Below are 21,507 nucleotides of genomic sequence, written 5' to 3'. Positions count from 1 at the left end.
ATCTTTAGCAGGAGAAACTAAGTATTTGAAGCAAGTGAAAATACAAGGAACACTGAAACATTTTTGGGAAGGAAAAAATTGGTTTAATTGTTCCTCTGAATCTACTTGAATCAATATATGGTAATGAGTTTTTTTTTCCTTCTCGACTGAAAAAGGGCAATATTCAGATTTGAAGTGGCTTCCAAAAGCATAATTTTTAAAAGTAGATAAATTAGGAATTTTTTGAGTGATAACAAATTTGAAATTTGGTTAAAATTTTTTGAAATAATCAGGTAACACAACTTCGAACATAGCTTCTGCCATTTTGTAAAAGAAAATTAATTCGAGTCGTGCTTGAAATCGTTTGTGTTTGAGGAAAGTTGAGATTTCCTGGCTCGTTTACAGTTAGACTGTGGTTTGTCTTTGTTTTCAACAGTATCAGAAATTTCACTTGTTTGCGCTCGGATTGACTTTCCCGACTTTAGTAATTTTGAAAATTCTTCGCTGCTTAAGGAAAGTCTTTGTACACATTCAAATTCAGCGCCTTCAGTTGCTTTTTTTAAAACTTTCAGGAATACATAAGTTCCAGTTTGGTCATATGTTTTCAATGTAGCACGCACTAATCTTTTACTGTTTTCCGAAATATCAAAATAGCAATCGCCAAAATCGTTATCTGCATTTGCTGTGGTGCTTGTTTTGGTTTTATTCATTGTAACGAGTAAATTTTCAAAGTAACTTGATTCAAAACTGAATGGAAAGAAATGAATGGTTTCGATTGAATGTATATGTCTGCAAAAGAAAGCGTTGTATCTATTTTAATTTATATACACATGTACTTTATATCGCAAAGATATTGGATTGCAATTTGGTTCAAATGGATAAGTATTTTGTGCATGTACAACTGATAAGAATTTTAATGGGTGTTAAAGGTCACAATGTTTAAACGTTATTTTCGATACAAGCTATTTGTTTGAATGCAATTTAGATAAACATAGAATACCACGCAAGGTAACATAAATATTTTACACGCCCTCCCTTAATAAACTGATCAAAAACTACATAGGAGGTCTTGAAATTTCTAATTTTAGAAGAACCAATCCCTATTTTAATCTCTTGAGGCGTTTTCACAATTCATTTCAGTTTCATTTCTCTCCGCGTTACGTTTGTCCTTTTCTTCCAACTTTTCTTCAAAAATGCCTTGTTATATTATTGCCGGATATTCCAATCACGAAAGAACCATTTTTTATGAAACCGTTCACGGTAATTTTGTAGCAATAATTAACGAAGAAAAAAATTTCAATTCTGATGAGTGGACTTGTACTCATCACGTTATGATTCCCAAAAATTTTTTACATTTATTCAGTAAACTTTCCTTAAAAAATTCAAAGAAAGACGAAGAACTGAATATAAAGTATTTGAGTTACCTTACAAATTCTGGTAAATATACGGATCCTGACGAGCCTCTTGCTCTTCAGGTTGATATTTCAACTTTATCAAAACCAGTAAAAAAATTTTTGTATAAATACGATTGTGATGTTACTCCGATGTGTGAAAACCAGTTAGAATACTTTGAAGAAATTGAATTTTTTGATCGTTTATGGGGAATGGAACAGATTGAATCACCATCATTAGTTACCCCGAAAGCTGATCCTTCTCCTACAGTGTCACCATGGCTTGATGAACCAGATTCTTCAACTCCAACGCGCACCCCCGAAGCGACAGTGAGTAATCATATGGAAAATTTGACTCCTTCTCTATGCCTTGCATCAAAGAAAAAACGGAAGCTAACAACACTAGAGAAAGCGCAAGAGTATTTGGACCTTATATAACTTTGAAACTGAGGTTGAGTTTTATTGATTTTGTTTGTTTTTATTGTGTATAATAAATTAACTTTAAAATTGAGTTTGAGTTTATATCTTATGTTTGTTCATTATTTATCACACGATTGTGTTCTGATTAAAAATTTAGTATAAAAGCCTTTAAAATTTGAAGTTAAAATAATCAGTTCTTTTTCAATTAATTGACTTTTTTTTTTTCAATTAAAAACAAAAAAAGTCCGTAAAATTTTCATTTTTTTCACAAATAGGAGTTAACATATTAACATTGATGTTCTTATTTACATGATTGATCTTGAGAAAAAAATTGAAAAGCATCCATATTTATGCTAATTTTTTGAAAACAAGATAAAAAAATATCAATTTCGTTTTTTTGATAAAAAAAGATAATTAACGTCAAAAAACTGTAAAAAAATAATTTTGGATGTAAACCTTTATTGTCATTTGTTTATTCATTTAATTATCATACAAATTGAATATAATAAGAAATAGTATAAAAGATGTTTAAAACCAACTTTTTGTTAAAAATAAATATTTTTTTAATGTTTTTCAGTTAAAAATTTGATTTTTTAATTACAAAAAGGAAAAAAAAACGCAATAATTTTTCTTTTTCTTCAAATTGGAGTTACCATATGATCATTGATACTGTTGTCTCCAAAAATGATCTTTATAAAAAAAATACAAGTATTCATCATCATGCTAAATATTTGAGAAAAATAAAAAAAATCAAATTTTTTAATTGATGACTCATCGTTTTTTCATTTTTCCGAAAAAATGCGATTTTCAACCAGAAGACGCAATTTTTTATTATGAGCAAGTAGTGTTGTTTTGAAAGTGCAATGAGGGGCACGACTAATGAGATTGTGGGAGTAGATGTTTTTTCAATAGTCTTCGAGAAAAACGCTAATCCCCTTAATCCCCCCCTAAAACAACAAACTCATTTTTCTTTACAGAAAAGTATTTTTTCTGAGTTTTTTTCATATCGAAAGACAATTGAGACAAATTCATGATGACATGAACCGTGCAACCGCTCCGTGATTGACATCATTGATAACAATGCGCCTGGAAAGTTAAAAAACTGACAGTTTTTCAGTTTTTGTTTTACTTATTCATCATTTCAACTGTTTTTGATTCAAATTTTGACATTTTTATAGAGTATTCTGTCCCTATGACAATTGGGATATTTAGGATTTATCATGTGTTGTGACATGCTCAACTTTTATTCGCAATTTCGAAAATTTTATCAACTTATAATTTGAATTGATAAAATATAAAAATAAAACTTTTATCTCTTGGCTCTAAAATCATTTTGGATAAAAATTTAGCTCAAACTTGGTTTGCTTCGATTAATTTTTATCGTTTGTAGTAATTTTAACAATTCAAACAACAATTAGTCTGTTTCTCCCAATCGAATTTGAGTTTGACAGTTATGGCGGGAAATTCAAATGTAATTCAAATTTCGGCGGGAAAAGAGTTCAAATTCAAAGTTAAGCGGGAAAAGCTATTCAAATTCAAACCGAGAAGGGGAAAAAGGAATCGAAGCGCAGTAATTTAAACCTTTTGGTGTTTGGTTGGGATTCATTCCCTTTCCTGCTTCGCTTTAAAACAGTTCCAGAGCGAAATGGGTTTCAAGTGTAACTATTGTCCCAAAGTTTTTACAATAAAAACTAATAGATCTCGTCATGAACGAAACTTTCACGCTGTTGAAAAAGAATTACCCGTTTTTACTTGCTACCATTGTAATTTTAGCACTTTACTGCTATCAAAATTACAGCAGCATATTGAATCAGATCATCAAAATTTAACAATTTATGTCGGTATTGTCGGCTTGGTTTTTGTGAACTTAAAGATTTCAAGGATCACATGCAATCAGAGCATGGGTTACCTGTTTTGGATCAACAACTAACATCACTCAGCAACCCCTCTAGCTCAATCACACAAGCAAGCGATATTGATAACTTTCCCGCTTCAATTGAAGTTCATGAATCAGCCATGAAAAATACGTTAATGACTTTTATTATTCCCAACCAAAATATTGAACATGATCTTATCGAATTTATGACCTTGAAAAAAAATGAGATTCAAAGTTTGATATTAGATAGAACCTGTAATGGACCCTGCAAAGTACAATTTTCGGCTAAACTTACTTTAATCAAGCATGCTACTGTTGTTTCGGACCAAAGCGTGCAACAACCTGAAGACGAACGCGTTGAAATTTTCGCTAATTCTATGATGACTCCCTTATATGCAAACGGTTTGTCTGATGAATTATTTCTCGAAATGCTTGGAAAAATGGAAGCTGTGTTCCAGAATTTTTCAGCCCATGGTAGCGGCTGGGTTCTGCAGCGTGTAAATGAGCTTTACATTAAAATCGGAAAAATGTTACCAATCAGAGGCTCTTCGTTTATACCTCTCCCTGCAAAAATAGCAAATTCGCAACAATTAATTAATATTCGTAATCACAACGACCACAATTGCTTTTTGTTATGCTACACTGCCGCCTATCATCTTAGATATAAGCCTGATCTAATTGTCGGTAGGTTAGTTGATCCTAAACTTGAACAGACAGATCCACACACCTATACAAAGCCCGGAACGCATCAGGCTTCTGATGATTTCGTTATGCCTATGAGCTTGAACATGATTCCTCAATTCGAGCGACTTAATAACGTTCAAGTAAACGTGTTTCAATATCAAAAAGGAGATCTCATTCCAATGATTGTCTCAAAGTTTGAAAGTTCAGATAATTTTATCATGGATCTGCTTTTGTTATATGAACCCGGAATGCACCACTTTGTTTTGATAAAAGACCTGCTCCGATTTGTTTGTGAAGTTCGAAAGCAAAAATTCCGAAGTTTCCTGCAGTTGTGTCGTAACTGTTTTCAAATTCATTACAATGAAATTGATCATAAAACGCATGAGCGATTATGTAAAGATCATGAACCAGCTGTAGTGATAATGCCAACAGCTGAAAATGGCTGCCACAAGTATAAATTTAAAAACTTTCAAGCTCTCTGGTATGCACCTATTGTTGTTTATTTTGATTTCGAATCGTTCCTGAATCCCGTTACAACATGTATGAACAACCCACAAATTTCCTCATCTCGCGTTCTAGAAAAACATGATCCCTCCGGGTATTCAATGGTTGCTATTGACCATGAGTCCTCAGAACCATTTTTCTTTAGTCTTGACAGCTCTGAAAATTGTTTAGAAAACTTTATCAAAGAGTTACATCTATTAGCCCGAGACGTTTACATCTATAAACGGAAAGTACCACATTATTTGGGAGATCGCAGCCAACTGCGTAAAGAAGAAACTTTAACCTGTTGGATTTGTCAAGAAAACTTCAGTGAAAGCGAAGAAATGTGCCTGGATCACTGTCACTCTTCGGGAAAATTTCTAGGATGGACCCACGACAAATGTAATTTAGCGCGAAGAAACATAAATTACATTCCAGTCGTGGGACACAATTTGCAGAATTATGACATGCATCATATATGTCTAGCGTTGAACGAATGTGACTCGCGTAGTACAATACAAGTCATTCCATCCACCGATGAGAAATATATTTCACTAATTATCGGAGTAGTGGTTAAAACCATTACACGAAAAGATCAAACAACACAAAACATTTATGAGTATCTTCGTTTTATAGATTCTTTCAAGTTTCTAAACTCATCACTACAAAAGTTAGTTGACAACTTGCCTGACAACAAATTTACAATTCTGGAAAACCACTTTCAAAACGTAAGCCAAACTTGTAGAACTCTCATACGTAGAAAAGGATTCTATCCTTATAATTACATGACCGACCGTAAAAAGTTTGACGAAAAAGAGTTACCGCCTCTCGAAAAGTGGGTGAATAGTTTAGACGGAGATAAAATTGCTATTAGTGCTGATAACTTGGTTGAAGCAAAAGAAGTTTTCAATCAATTTAATTGTCAGAACCTGCGCGACTATCATGACTTATATTTGTCATGTGACACATTGCTCCTAGCCTGTGTCTTTGAGGAATTCCGCTCTATCAGCTATGAAACATACAGCCTTGATTGTGCTCATCATTTCACCGCTTCCAATTTAGCTGGTGACGCTTTCAAGCGGGTACGTAAAGCTGATGTTGAATTGCTAACGGATCGAGATCATTTAGACATGGTTGAAAAAATGATGCGAGGTGGTACTGCATCAATCTTTGAAAAACGACAGTTCACTGCAAACAACCGGCAAATGAACGAAACATTTAAATCGAGCGAAGATACTACCTATGGCTTCATGGTTGATGCCAACAACTTATACGGTGGAGTAATGCAAACTCACAAACTGCCTGCACGTCATTTCGAGACAATCGGAGTTAGAAATGAAAGAAATAATCAAGAAAACGAAGATGAGAATTCCATGTCAATAGAAGAAATTTTAGCAACCCCTGACGATTCAGACTACGGTTATATTGTTGAAATTGATTTAAAATACCCTCAAATGTTGCATGAAAGTCACCGTGACTATCCACTGGCACCCACTAAGGAAGTTGTTCAAAAAGATTGGTTGAGCAGATACCAAACAAATATCTCAGAACAAATGAAAAACAATGAAAACTGTGGACCCACAATAGGTAAAGTGAAAAAAACTTCTACAAACTTTACATGATAAAACTCAATATATAATTCATTATAAACTCCTGAAACTCTACGTGAAGCTTGGTCTTATCGTTACAAAACTGTATCGCATCGTAAAGTTCAAACAAGAATTGTGGCTCGAACCGTACATAACTCTAAATACAAACAAACGAAAAGCGGCAAAAAAACAAGTTTGAAGAAGCCCTGTACAAACTATTGATCAATTCAATTTATGGAAAAATGTGTGAGTCAAAAAGAAAAAGAATGAAAATCAAGATTTTACGAGATGCTGAAGAAACAATGCGAAATATAAGTAAGTTTGAATTTGAAACCTACAAAATTTTTGGCGAAGACATGGTTGCATTGACATTAGCACCAACGAAAATCAGATGGGATGTACCCACAATTGTAGGAGCGTGTATACTAGAGCTAGCAAAGTTTGAGATGTACAAATTTCACTACGAGGTTATGAAGCCCAACTTCAACTGTCACCTCTTGTACTCAGACACTGACAGCCTAATGTACGAAATAAAAACGGAAAAAAACTCGAATTTTTATGAGAAACTGTACGAGAAACGTGAAATTTTGGACAACTTTGACTTCTCCAATTACCCATCGGACCACTTCCTCTACAATGCAGAAAACAAACTTACAGTTTTAAAGTTTAAAGACGAATTCCCGGGTGATATAATTACAGAATTCGTTGCATTGAAGCCAAAGCTTTATTCAATACTATCGCAAAGTAAGTACATTTCCTTCAATAATACCGGCTCAAAATTGTTCAAACAGCGCTTTTTATTTTCAAAAATTAAAAAATTTCGAAAAAATTTTTTGAAAAATTTTGAAAAAAAAAATGTCAAAAATTTTTGTTGGAAAAAAAAATAAAAAAAAAAATTTTGTCAAAAAAAATTTGGTAAAAAAAATGTGATAAAAAAAGTTTTGTAAAAAAATTTTTTTGTCATCAAAAAAAAATTTGGAAAAAAAAAAATTTTTGAAAAAAAATTTGGAAAAAAAAAAATTTAATGAAAAAAAAATTTTGTCATCAAAAAAAAAATTTGGAAAAAAAATTGAAAAAAAATTTTTTTGAAAAAAAATTTTTGAAAAAAATTTTTGAAAAAAAAAATTTTGGAAAAAAAAATTTTGGAAAAAAAAATTTTATGAAAAAAATTTTTTGTGAAAAAATTTTTTACTGAGTGAAATTTTTGAGATGACTTAGGTTTTTTGGTGCTTCTGTGGGTGGGGGTAAGGGGGGAGGTATAGGTTAAATGGTTATCACCTTTTTTTAAATGAGAGGGGGGGTGTGGATCTTCTGAAAAGGATGCGTTCATACTTTTTTTTTCTTCAATTTCAAGTATTAGTTTACAAAACATTTAGATATATAATGATTAGTGAGCATCATTTTTTTAATAGATACACGGAAGCACTCAGCAAAAGGAATCACTAAGGTGACTCAACGGTTGCTAACTCATGAAAAATACATCAAAACTCTCGCGTCTGGAAACCTTGTACGAGCCGAAAATACTCGCATCATCTCCGAGAGGCATATTCTGAACACTGTTCGAGCAAACAAAATCGCATTATCAGCCTATGATGATAAGCGATACATCCTCAGCGATGGTATCTCTACATTGCCATACGGTCACTATAGAACAGTAAATGCTTCTATCTTTCCCGATAGCAATCAGGATGATGATGATGATGATAGCGAAAGGAACGTGAGTGAAACTAATAGCACCAGTCACCACAAAGATCAAGATTTAGACGATTGGCTGAAATTTTTCGAGGAAGAAGATGAGATAGTCGACTGGGATCACGAGAGCTCGAACCAAGAAGAAATCTTTACGCAGGATACGAATTATGTGTCAGAAGATAGCTTTCTTGTGTTAGATACTCAACCGAGCCGTTCGTTGAGAGACCTGTTGAATAGTATCACCAGCTATGAAGCTCCAGATCCAGGTAGAGTTCGTGTCACAGAAATTGTTGAGAGTGATATCGAAAGCGATGATTTGGTTGATCCAAATGCAGTTACTTCTTCTTCGTCGTCGGATGATGAATGGTACCTCGACCGCGAAGCAGTTGAAGATTCAGCACCGCAATCAAAAAGACGTAAAACAAACAAAAAACTCTAATGTTGTGTGTTTGATTCAAGTTGAATACAAAATTTAATGTTGTAAATTAGTGTACTGTATTATACTTACTTTCCACGTTTGTTCACTGTTAGGTAATGGCGGGCTACTTTAAATCCACTTTTGGTTTTGTGTTACTATTTTATCTGGAGTGGTTTTGAGAGTTTTCATATTGGAATTGACCCCAAACTGCTTTTGGTGCGTTTAACCGACACTTACTTCAGAAGATTGTGTGTATAATTCAACCATTTCAGTTCATATCTCTTTTCACCAAGACCAAAGCGTTTGTAGAAACATTGAAAGAACCAATTCGCAAAGACCTTCAACAGCAAAACACAATGAAAAGTTTTAGTTCAATTGGAATACAACATAGCTTGCCGAGCTATAGGTGGCGGAAAGAAATAATATATCGCCAGTACGATTTTGTTTTAACCAACACAACTTACACATAAGGATCATTAAGTATAAAAATTATACATAGGGATCATTAGGTATAAAAATTATACATAGGGATCATTAGGTATAAATACTTTACATAGGGATCATTAGGTATAAATATTTTACATAGGGATCATTAGGAATAAATATTTTACATAGGGATCATTAGGTATAAATATTTTACATAGGGATCATTAGGTATAAATATTTTACATAGGGATCATTAGGTATAAATATTTTACATAGGGATCATTAGGTATAAATATTTACATAGGGATCATTAGGTATAATCTATACCCAATGATCCCTGTAGGGATCACCCCCCCCCCCCGCCCCCGATCCCAGTGTCGTATATCTATACTACTATCAGGGGCAGTAAAAAAATTATTGTTAATTTTAACTGATTATAAAGGAGACCGATAGATGATTGCGTCTAAAAATTAAACAGTTGAAAATCGAGTCTAACCCTTGCCCAACAATGGCTTCTTAACTGGATAGAAAACTTTTGAAGCATATATACCTAGTTTTTTTTGTAATTTGTGTTTTGAAAAGAAACTAATTATTTTCGAAGCAATGTCGTAGCAATATTTGAGAAAGTTAGCACTGGTTATTACATGAGGTTGCTACAATTTTGTGGTTTGCATCGGTCTTGTGGCCTACTGGTTAACGATTTTGTCCTGCTAAAGTGACATCAGAGTCTTGTAAACGACATGATGAGAAATAGTCTAGGTTTAGCCAATATCTGCTCCAAAAATAGTTTGGAAGAAAAAAGAATTTCAAGATGCTTCATTTCGTTACTTTATAATAAAATTGGGTCCAGCAGAAAACTTAATTAGAAGTTAAGTATTTATCGCCAGCAATGAAGACTTTGATCGGTATGGCATTTAAACTATAAGTGTGAAGTTCAGACTACATTTATTTTTTAAAAAAATGTGAAACTGAGGCTACAGAGATATTAAGACTGCTCGTATCAGGGTGACGCTTTGAAGGTTTCGTCTACCGTTAAGGTCTATGGAATAGTGTTCGATTAAAAAACCCTTCTCCACACGCTATAAAACGTGAAATTGATATCCAACATCTAGCAAAGTGTTGAGTAGACTAATTAGCATACCTCAAGTTAGTTTGGAACTTTTCTAAGTCAGATTAAAACTTCGCTTACGCGTTACTAGCACAAACTATATGGCGCGTTAATTGTCCAAGATTCTTGTAACTATCTGACAATGTGAAAAAAAAAACAATTACTCATTAAAAAAAGCTCGTGGAAAGAGGGAAAAAGGACAAAGAAAAAGCGCCCTAAAGCATTCAATTATTTAAGTTTAATAATAGTTTGGTCATTCAAGCATAATTTATCATGAATCAAAATTTCTGGCGAACACACCAATTGTGAACAGATTTGCTCTTCATACATTTCATTGTAACATCACGCATTCATCTTCAAAAAAACAAGTAGAAAAATCTGAAAAAATAGAAACATGAAATGCGGGTAGGGGCAGGGGTAGAAGCAGAGAACTTAAACATTAAGAATTCCAAAAAGTTTGATAAATCTTAAGTCAAAACATTTTTGAAAAAGATTTAAGAGCTCTGCCCTTTTCAATTTTTCCCACCTCTCATTCTCACCTAAACCAATTTTTACGTCCCAGTTTTTTTGTATATAATTTAAAAAAGTTCTCAGTTTTTTGTATTTTAATTTCCACTCATTGTCAAGTTCCTATCCCCATGGCTGATAATCATTTTAATCTCTTTTTCAGTGCTAGTTTTTGTTTGTGCAAGTTCATTCTAAATTTAAGAGTGGTGTGTGTATAAGCGTGAGTGTTGTTTTTGTTGTTGTTGTTGTTGTTGTTGTTGTTGTTGTTGTTGTTGTTGTTGTTGTTGTTGCTGTTGTTGCTGTTGTTATTGTTGTTGTTATTGTTGCTGTTGTTGCTGTTGGTGTTGTTGTTGTTTGAGTGTTGTTGTTCTTGTTGTTGTTGTTGTTGTTGTTGTTGTTGCTGTTCTTGTTGTGTGTGGGTGCATGTGTGTTTGATAGCTAAGAACTATCATAAAAATCTGAACACAAAAACTGGAGCGTTTTACCTGTTTGTCCTTGTTTTATATTTTCGCCAATTTTTGTAAAAATCTGATAAGAAAAACAGAAAATTACTTATAAAAATACGGAAGTGGAGGTGAAAAGAGAGCCTCTTACGCATTCAACTAATATAGTGTAATCTTAATGTTAACAAAACTGCTCGTATCAGGGCGAAGCCCTGAATGCTCCGACTGCCTTTTGAGGTCTATGGAGCATTAATAACATGAAAAGATTGAATGTAATAGCTAAATGACTATTGTTTTTTTAAATTTGAGATTTTTTGAAAATCATCTCCCCACACGCCATATAAAAGTCAAATCGATAAATTACGTTCCTAGTAACAAATCAATTATGGCAAGTAAGCTTCCTTCACTTCAACCAATTTGAAACGATTTCTAAGACGGATTAAATCTCCGCTAAAGCGTTAATAGCGCGAAATATATCGCGCGTTAATTGTCCCTAATTGGCCTAAATGGCAATGTTTAAACCTTAATAACTTTACGATAAAGGATCACAGGTAAAATATCTTTTCATATTTAAGCTCAGGACAACAATACCTTTCCAATTATATTTAAAAATTCTGTCAAAAATGGCTAGTTAAAAGTTGAAATTTGTCTGACTAAAAAAAAACCATGAGCACAAATTTTTCGCTACTTTCCATAATTTATTCATAGTTCAATAAAATGTAATTATTGTGAACAGATTTGGTCTCCCTACTTTTCATCGTAACTTCACGCGTTCATCTAAAGAAAAAAATTATATTTTGAAATGTGGGTGGGGTGGAGTAGACATAGAACTTAATTATGAAGAGTTCGTCCAAAGGTACTTGATAAGTCATACGTCAGAAAATATAAATGTTTAGGTTAAAGAATTCGGCTTTCTTTCAATTTCCTCTGCTTTTCAATTTCTTTTTCAAAAACTACTTTTACATTTTTACCAGGCAATCAAACTCGCTGGTATGATCAAACTAAAAATTGTGAGCCGCTTTCTTTTTTATAGATTACATCATATTATTATGCGTTCAGCCATAACAACACGCAAAGCAACTATAAGAAGAAGAAACTTTGAAAAGTGTGTGTGTGTGTGTGTGTGTGTGTGTGTGTGTGTGGGGGGGGGGGGGGGCTGTAAGTGAGCTAAAATTTTGGTTTCTGCAAACCTGCACGAACAAGTCGAGGACAACTGTCATGTCTGCCTCCGACACAGTTCTGATGGAGTTGAGGAAGAGTCCTATTTCTACCTTTTCGTGACTCACTCCCTCGTTCGGCCTCACTCTTTTATCGTAGTCGGGGTCAGTAGAGGGCACACAGGACACGAGTGATAGGTCATCCGACACGCGACAGCACACGACGAGTAAAGTGAGTAATCGATTGCGAAAGTGACTCATTTGGTGACCCAACTATAATTAATGTACGATAAATGAAATATTGTGGTTAGCTAAAGTTTTGAATCTTTGGCGGTTATAAGGAATAGAAAAAATATGAGAGGTCAATAGTTAAATTGATTCGAAAACTGTTCAATCAGACCCTAATTCTCACCTAGAAAAAGCATTTGGGGATGCCTTTTCTCACTAATCAGTCTTTCTCAACACAAAATGCTCTACTAATGATGTCTGATACTGTAATGATCATTGGCCGGATTTCCTTTTTGGTACTCGTTTACCACATTCATTTTAAGATGACAATCGATTTTATTTGCATGCGGCACAAAAAAAATTTGATTAAAGGAGCTTTTATGTGCTTTGTGTCTCGGGGGGGAGCTCATAAAATCTTTGTTGTCAACATAAAAGAGTTGTTTCTATTTTTTATACTAATTCAAAAAATTAAAAATTAAATAAAAATCTAATTTTTTGCATATCAATGAGCCAGGTTTTGATCTCTCCATAAAATATTTTGTGAGAAGTGACTGAAGCTGTCACTGATAGATGTCATGTCATGGAGAAGAAGGGAACCGATCAATGGACCATCGTGGTACCAGATATTTCGCGCTCACCACTAGATAACTTTCAATTAAAGAATGCAGTGAAACGCTCGCTAATAGACTAACGTGAATATGAAAGAAAACCCTGTGGTACTTTGTTGCTGAAAGTTTAACGCTCATTTTTTACACGTGGCAAATAATCTCGCACAACAAAACTCCAAACTCAATTGAGGCAGGCTAATTAGTCTAATTAATCCAAGAAACGATTCTTAATATTCAGCGCAAAATTCATAGTTTGTCAACATATATTAAGTAAAAATTAATCGAGACCCTTTTATGGACAGTCGGAACTTTCATGGTTTTGCCCGGATACGAGTGTTCTATGTTCAAATTAAACTAGAAACTTTGGAAATAAACTAGGAACGAAATAATCCTCTTTACTTTCACTTTAATCCTCTGATAGTACAAGAACTAAACTGAACAAAACTGCTCGTATCAGGGCGAAGCCCTGAATGTTCCGACTGCCTTTTAAGGTTTATGGAGCAGAAATAACCCTAAAAAATTCATGGAAATGAAACAACAAGAAAAATTTTTTTTTTTCTAAAATGTGAAATTTTTTATGAAAATCATCCCCCCACACGCCATATAAAGTTCAAAACAATAGATTTCGCTCATTGTAACAAATCAATTATGGCAAATAAGCTTCTTTCAACCAATTCGGAACGATTTCTAAGACGGATTAAATCTCCGCTTACGCGTTAATAGCGCGAATTATATCGCGCGTTAATTGTCCCAAATTGGTCAAAATGGCCAAAATGGCAAACTTTAAACCCTCATAACTTTATGAAAAATGATCACAGGTGAAATATCTTTTCAAATTTAAGCTCACGACAACAATAGCTTTCAAATGATATAAAAATTTTCCGTCAAAAATGGCTAGTTAAAAAGTCGAAATTTGTCTGAAGAAAAAAAAACCCAACCCGAGCACAAATATTCCCTACTTTCGCATCGAAAGTCGGAACAACAAGCATATGCGCCACCGCATAATTGCACTTCAGTTCAATCCCTTCCATTGCCTTTCCTATTTAGTTGCTTTAATTGCCTTGCATTTTTTGCACAACTTTATATTGTAGATGAAAATAGAAATAGACGCTCAAAATTGAATACTTAGTAATTCTCTCTTTTATTGGACGCTGTTTATAAAAAACGCAGTACTAAGCAAAAGAGATTGCTATTGGCTTTCAGAAAAATGCCTTCTACTCAAAAATTGATTATAAAAGCAAAACTGAAATCTGCCAAGAACAATCCACCCATCACCGCTTTGTTTTATCAAAGATAGATAGCAACAAATCTCAACCTTTTGATAGCCATCGGACAACAGTTTCGGGTTCATCCTTTCTAATCTTAAAAGAATAACTTAACTTTACTCAGGCCTATATATCTGATAAAAAATTAAATACTTTGTTTGTTAAGTAAATCTAGATAAATGAAAACTTTTTTTAAAAGTAGAACGGACATCTTATTAACTAGCAGCGCTAGTCCCGCGTATTAGGATCATATCCTGCTAGTATAATACGAGCACTCTTGTTTTTACTCCATGCAACTGAAATTTTGACTTTTAATTTAACCGTTTTTGACAGAAATAGTGATTTTGTTAACTCAACAAGTAAAAAAATGGGTTTGACAATTCGAGAGGCTATGACATTTAATAATTGCCAATTTGGCTCTTCTCTTGTTCCCTTTGATTTTTCTTAAGTTCATTTTACTAAAATCTATTTTTAATGATTTTTAATTGTTAAACTGGATTAAAACATCTAAGCGTGGTCTTGCGAACAGGTTTTTCAACAGTTCTTGCATGCAAACTACCATAAGAACAAAAACTGAATTTTTTCTGAAGTAATTATACAAAGGGATGATATACTGGAAAACAACAGCTAATTGAGGCGCTCTATTTACCAGTTTTCTGATAATCCGTAACGTGCTCGACAAATAGATTAATCCAGTTTGAACTGAGGCAACTTAATGTTGTGAAATAATTGCTACTTTAAAATAAATTTATCTTTTTTCTAGTTAACTGTGCGTACAAGAAGAGGGATTAACAACGGAAATGAAAAAAAAATTCTAAAAGTTATCAATTTTGACAACTTTCTGAAAAATTAAAAAAAAACAGCAGATATCTTCAAGGCTAGTAAAAAACACTAGCTACTTGTCCGGATACAAATGTCAGATCAAAAAGAGCAAGCCTAGCACTAATACATTTCACAAAGCTTTGATATCTTATCTGCAATTACTCTTGGTTGACCGATGGCGGTAAAATTTGCGACGAGGGAATAAGAAAAAGCATTAAAACTTCAAAAACAAACCAGAAACAGCTATGGTAAATAAACACACATCTTTTGTAATGCTAATATAAAAAATATTCTCTTGGGACAAAACTTAGAAGATTTGCCTTGTGAAAATTCGCTTCAATTACATATAAAATGACCAGAACAATTTATAAGAACAAACAAATATAGCCGGCTGCTCTGCAAGTTTCTCACAACGTGATGTATTCATCCCAGTAACACTGCAAAGTTCTAAGAAAAACGCAAAGTGTAAAAAAAGTTTCCAATGTTTGTCATTTTTTGGCGAACTCATGGCAATCTTGCGATGAAAAGACAATCAACAACAAAAGTTTGAAAAAATAAGGTTAAAATGTATTTAGACATAAAAATAAAAATTAAAAAAAAATGATTTAAATAAGCGACCGAAATGAGAGAAAATAAGGTTGGAAAAATTAATCTTTTTCTAATAATTTGAAGTTTTTTACGTCCGAAATTCTAAAACCGAGTTTAAAAAAACATGTAATTTGAAACCGTTTTTTAAAAATCGTGGAGGTTTAAAGACTGGTCGTTTAACCAAAACTGCTGAACTAATTTCCGTATTGAAGTGGTCCAGTTATGACTGTCGATCTCTAGCAAGTTGTAGGGTCGAACAATGTCGGCTGTTTAAGTTTGAACTTTCCGAGGAACAGTTTGTAATCACTAGTGGTTTCTTCCAATATGCTGTCGGAACTAACCACCCAGTTCAACTCTTTAAACTCAAATGCATCGTAAAGTTTCTCTATATTTTGATTTTAATAGTTTATTCAAAATTTCTAGATTTGCTCCTCAAATATATTTTTTTAGCCCGGCCGAGTTTGTGCTTTTATAATCAGATTATTGTGATTCATTTTTTGTATTTTTAGGCTGTCGCAATCAAAAATGTAATGTTTCTGACACCACCGCAATCGAATTTGCTACTTCCAAACTTTGCTGACTGAGGTCATGTGTCCGCGACAGACACAATTCAGGAAAAAATTGCCCGCTACCGGCGCGACTGAAAAAGAATTAACAGCAACCCGCAAATTCTAAGAAAAGCTAGTCGCGACCCCGCAACTCAATTAGATTTATTTTCACACTTTTCATATGACTCGTGAAAGAATTTTAGATTCTGAAATATTTAATACTAACTAATCATGATTCATCGCCTAATCTTAAATAAATATTGAACAGTGATCATAGTTTCTCTGCTCAAATCGCTTTACATGCAGATAGAAATAAAGTTGGTCTATGCCTAGCCTCGTTCTTATGAGTGTTTCCACAGATCTGATTAAGACTATGGAAATTCATATTGGGCCTTAGATTCTTGCAATAAGATTGGGGAATTGCACCAACTCATCCGATCGAGAATAGCTCGCATGACAATGAGACGGTGCATAATCATTAGAAACTACTCTTGATGAGAGCCGTCGGATTATTTTTCTCACAACAAAAAAATTCAGTTTTTAGCAAATCAATTCACGGGTTGAGGTGCGCTTCAGGTGTTCTTGGTTACATACTCTTAAAAAGTGCAAAAATATTATAGATCTTGGACTATCATATTGATAATGGAATGTTCGAATACATCAGATTAAGCTGCAGCTACCATGTTAAAACTTAATTTCATCTCAGAAACACTCTTCGAAAGAGCTTGACACAAACCTGCTTCAATTCGACAGACTCGGGCCAGAATGGCGATGCTGATATTTTGATATATTTTTTCAGAGGTTGTTGTAATCTATGCAACTCCAAAAAATGAGCATTTTTTTGATGATTTGATGATGAGATGAATGAGATGAATAATGAGAATTAGTGAATGAGATGAATAAATTTGGTCTGATAACTTTAAAAATTCATCGGATTTTTAGAGTTTCTCAAAAATCATAAATTTTTATTTTCATTGCAAGTTTCAATACAGTTTTGTATTCTGTAGCGTTAGACCCTGTTTTAAACTGCGTTGCTAAATCGGGGCCTTGTGAACTAAAGGGCCCAAAATCAATGTTTCTAGACCTTAAGCTGAAAATTATGCGGTCGAATCTGATTGGCCCAATCAAACTCAAAGAACACGTTCAGGCGTTTCAGCCAACGTTTCCAGCAGAAAAAAAATTAATCGAAATTAAAAAAAATGTAAAACTTAGTCATATCTCGCATTTAAGAAAAGTAAAAACAAATCGATTATAATGGATTTTCGTGGTCTATACAGTTGTAAAAATAATCGATTCCCATGTTACGTTCAGAAAACAAAATTGGACTAAAATGGATTTAAATCCATTTTTTTTCGTCAAAACAAAAAGCATTATAATACATTTGGAATCCATTATAATGGAGTTTATTATAAGTAGGAAACCACATTAAAATGTTTTTTTTCCACTTTATTTTTGTTTCGCACGTCGTGCAAAATTTTGCAAGAATTTCTGCATTTATCAAGTGAGTTATGCGGAAACTTTGGAGTTATGCGGAAAAGAGTGGAAGGCGGATTATTCTACCTCCAACTTTACCCCCCCCCCCAATATTTCTAATAATTTAACAAATTTGTTGAAAGGAACAAAATTCAGTTTTGGATTAACATAAAAAGTAACAAAAATATCAAAGTTGGGCAGAAAAAAATTAAATTGAGCAACAAGTAACCAACTTAACCGACTTTAGTTTAATACGTAGAAAAAACTTTATGTGCGTTGAAATTCGTTATCTCAGTAAAGTGAAAAAATTGATTATAATGGATGAAAGAAGGATTTTATTGCCTCGAAAAATAGTAATGTGATAATCCATTTTTAATTGATTATAATCGATTTGTTTTCACTTTTGTGGACACTGACAAGGAAACACAATTATAATCGATTTTCATTCATGGAATTCCAATGCGGGATAATAAAATTAATTTCACGTCAATTATAAAACTTTGCCCAGACAAGAAAAATTTTGTGAAATGGTTTCAAAAGAACAGGTTCTCAGGTTTTGGTAATTTTGGCTAGCAATTTTATCTACTTGAAGTTTCAATTGAAGTACCATATACGCTTTGTTGAATTAGCCAATCAAAATCAACCACATAAAATTTTAGTTCTATGTAGAAATACCAATTTTAGGCCATTTATTGCATAAGACCCTTAAAACGAATTCCATTTCATGTTTCGAACATCTCGATTTCGTGTTTCGGCTTTATATTTTGGTTTTGCTGCTTGATCGATATTTATAACTTGGGCCATGGACGGATATTCAGCCGACTGATTTAGTCGATGTGGTCGACCATCAATACCCAGGCCAATGATCCACTTTTGGAAAAATATTGCTATAGCAATCGGGGTTTAGGAAATTAGACGATCAGAAAATAATGGAATTTAGACTTGCGTGAAATTTGTTTACAGACTTAAATTAAGTGCTGGCTGAGTAAATACTGGTTGTTCGTAAATCCCGTTTTTTACGGTCGTTTAATTTCTTTTCGTCTAATTTCCTAGGCCAAATAGCAATCATGTATCTTAAAAGCTCTACAAAAAGCTATTTATCTAAAATTAAATGATATTCATGTTTATTTTAGTTGTTGATTCTAAAGTTTATTGTTTAATCTCGCGCACACTCGACGCAGCAACAGAAGCAAAAGGAACAGTCTTATTTATTTTCATTCCTTGTCGTATTCTTTCGACTGAGAGCAGAAAACTATGGTGTTGAGAAAAAGGGCCTTACATTGAGTACAAATCTAATTGCGTCCACAAATCAAATTTGTTTACTTATTAATTTTTTCTAAAAAAAAATGAACAAATCTTTTCATAAAATACACGTTCTGTCAAAAAAACTTTTACAATACGCAAAAAGATCCTGCCCGAGTCGAGGTTTTCAGCCCAAATTCAAGCAAGATTTGAGCGGTTTGCGCAGTTTTTCATGCGATTACTCAAAGTTTCAGCCGTTTTTGAGCTTTTTAAAAAAATTTGAGGGGCTTTTATTTTTTTCGGAGACAAAAATAACATTGAAAACTGTTTTTTGGACCCTAGAACATTTTAGATCATTTTTTGTCCTATATTTCCGTTATGTGGTAGGTTAGAAGTTCGAACTTTTACAGGACTAGGGCTAGGGCTGGTTGATCCACCAACAAAAAAACCAAGATAAATTTTTGGGATAAAATCTAAAAAAGCCGCTCAATGTTTCAGCGGTTTGAGTGTTTCTTGCTAACATTTGAGCGGTTTTTGAAAGGGATCTCGACTAGAGTGGTTTGTCTATAAAAAAGAACCAATTTGGAATAACACTTATGATACCAATGTTCCTTGATGCTGTGTGCAAAAATAAAAGTACTTACGTTGAACTGTCAGCTGGTTTCTGTTATAGCTTTTTATGTAGTAACTTCTGATCCAAATTAAAATGTTTTTTTTTGTTATTTTGAAAACTGGAACATAATGCGCAAACCTGAACGGCTGAAATTAATTTCATGAAAAAAATGCGGGTTTTCATCAATCACAGACAATCAATAAACAATTTTTGGTAAATTTGGGCCATACAACAGAAAAGAGCACTCGAAAATTTAATTCACCGTAATATGTTTATGGGAACTCCTGAAATTGTTTACATTATAATTAAAAATAGCTGAAGGGCTCGAAGGAAACGTTTTTGTTATTTTTAAGACGCTCCAATTTCGTTTAATAAAAGTCTCAACTGCCTAAGTTTGGGACAAAATCGCAATTGAGAATGCGCTCATGTGATAATACTCCTTCAAGCGCAATTGAAGTATTTTTCTGCTCTCAATTGAAGCACTTCGGAAAACGATAAAAATGGGAAATTTTTTCTTGAAATAACTTGCAGTATCAAATGATACGATTAAATAATTCAAAAGCTGTGAAATAACAGAAGATAAAATATCTTATGCTGGTAAGGAAAGAAATTTTTGATTCATAAATTAAACAGGGTGACAACTGTCGACAAAATTTGAGCATGGTCTAGCAATGTCGAACAAAGTCGACCAAAAGTCATAACCAAAGTCGGTCAGTGTCGGCAGGGGACAACTTTCAACCCGCAAAGTCGAAAGCAGACACCGGCCGAACTATGGGGTCTATATACATAATTCGACTACCTCAAAACGGGTTTAGGACATTTGATTGTTTACCCGGTTTGCCGGTTATATACAGAAAATAAACAATTCAGGACAAAATGGCGCAGTTAGGACAAAATTGAGGCATTAACGCCAATAATTATTGTTATCACCTAGCTTATCACTTAGTCGTCTCCGCTTTTTTTCAAGTTTGCAGCTGCAAATATTTCACGCTGCCCAAATTGGAATATTCATAGACCATTTTGCATCCTTGGAACGGAAATTTACCGCATTGCGATTGTAAAAATTATTTATTAGCCTTTGGATTTTCGGAAATTGTATTTGATAACGGTTTTAAGTTCAACGAAGTCATTTTTACTGTTTTTGTCGCTTGATGTGACAGATAATATGTTGCTTCCGGTTGCGGTGACGCCACCTATAGTATAAAAACTATTGTTTCCAACAGAAAAATCAACTCATCAGCTTAAAAGTAACTAAACCGCAAACTTCCGTTCAGAGTTTTGACTCAAAAAGAAAAAATCTTCCTCTATTGTATTTTGCATAGGATGAGGGGGTATATTTTTGGGTGATCTGCATACATAAGTTCAACAAGACTAGTCGTGTCAGTGCGGATTTTTTGACGTTTCATCTGTTTGTAAGAAAATCTGAATTATCTTTCGGCCAGAAAAAAAATAAATTTCCAATCTTTTGAAATCTTTTGGCGCCCGCGACAGCTGAAAATTGAAAATAATTGAAAAAGTTAATTGAGAGTAAAAAAAGTTATGTTTAATAACTAAAAGCTCACAGTTTTGCTATAGAAGGAATATTTTTCAACGATCGTAGTTGAATTGTTTTTCAATTGTTTGTTCCCATAAGTGTTTGCAGATAAAACAATTTGAGCAAGCTATCTATGTTTGACTGGAATAAACAAATGATGTTTTTATTTTTTTAAAAGGAATGATTTGAACAGACATATTGTTCAGTTAAAAAGAAGTCTGCTGAAATATTTCTGAGCCGGATCAGTTTGTCAGCAATGCTACGCTTTAATATTAAACTGGCAAACAGTATGTGATATTTATCCCAAAATGGCCAAATTCGCAATTTAACTTAATAATGAAGTCTCATCACTTTCAATTGGCCTGCCCTCATAGCGTAGCGGAGAAAGACCGCTAAAAGTAATTTTAGGCTCG

At 33.5% G+C, this 21,507-nt stretch overlaps 1 protein-coding gene across 1 annotated transcript in view; it reads right to left on the bottom strand.

Moving 5' to 3' along the window:
- LOC134845828 (glycine receptor subunit alpha-2-like) overlaps positions 1 to 21,224 on the bottom strand; it is a gene marked incomplete in the record, with an annotated part of 45,160 nt that extends 23,936 nt beyond the window's left edge. The window contains 3 exon segments of the mRNA XM_063862915.1: positions 12,207 to 12,446; positions 19,592 to 20,122; positions 21,123 to 21,224. Of these exon segments, the coding sequence (XP_063718985.1) occupies positions 12,207 to 12,434 (228 nt within the window).
- Positions 21,225 to 21,507: the final 283 nt, after the last annotated feature.

Source organism: Symsagittifera roscoffensis, chromosome 5, assembly GCF_963678635.1.
Source record: "Symsagittifera roscoffensis chromosome 5, txSymRosc1.1, whole genome shotgun sequence".
Taxonomy (NCBI): domain Eukaryota; kingdom Metazoa; phylum Xenacoelomorpha; order Acoela; family Convolutidae; genus Symsagittifera; species Symsagittifera roscoffensis.
The sequence above is the reverse complement of the archived record's forward strand: the minus strand, read 5'-3'. Positions and strand labels throughout refer to the sequence as shown.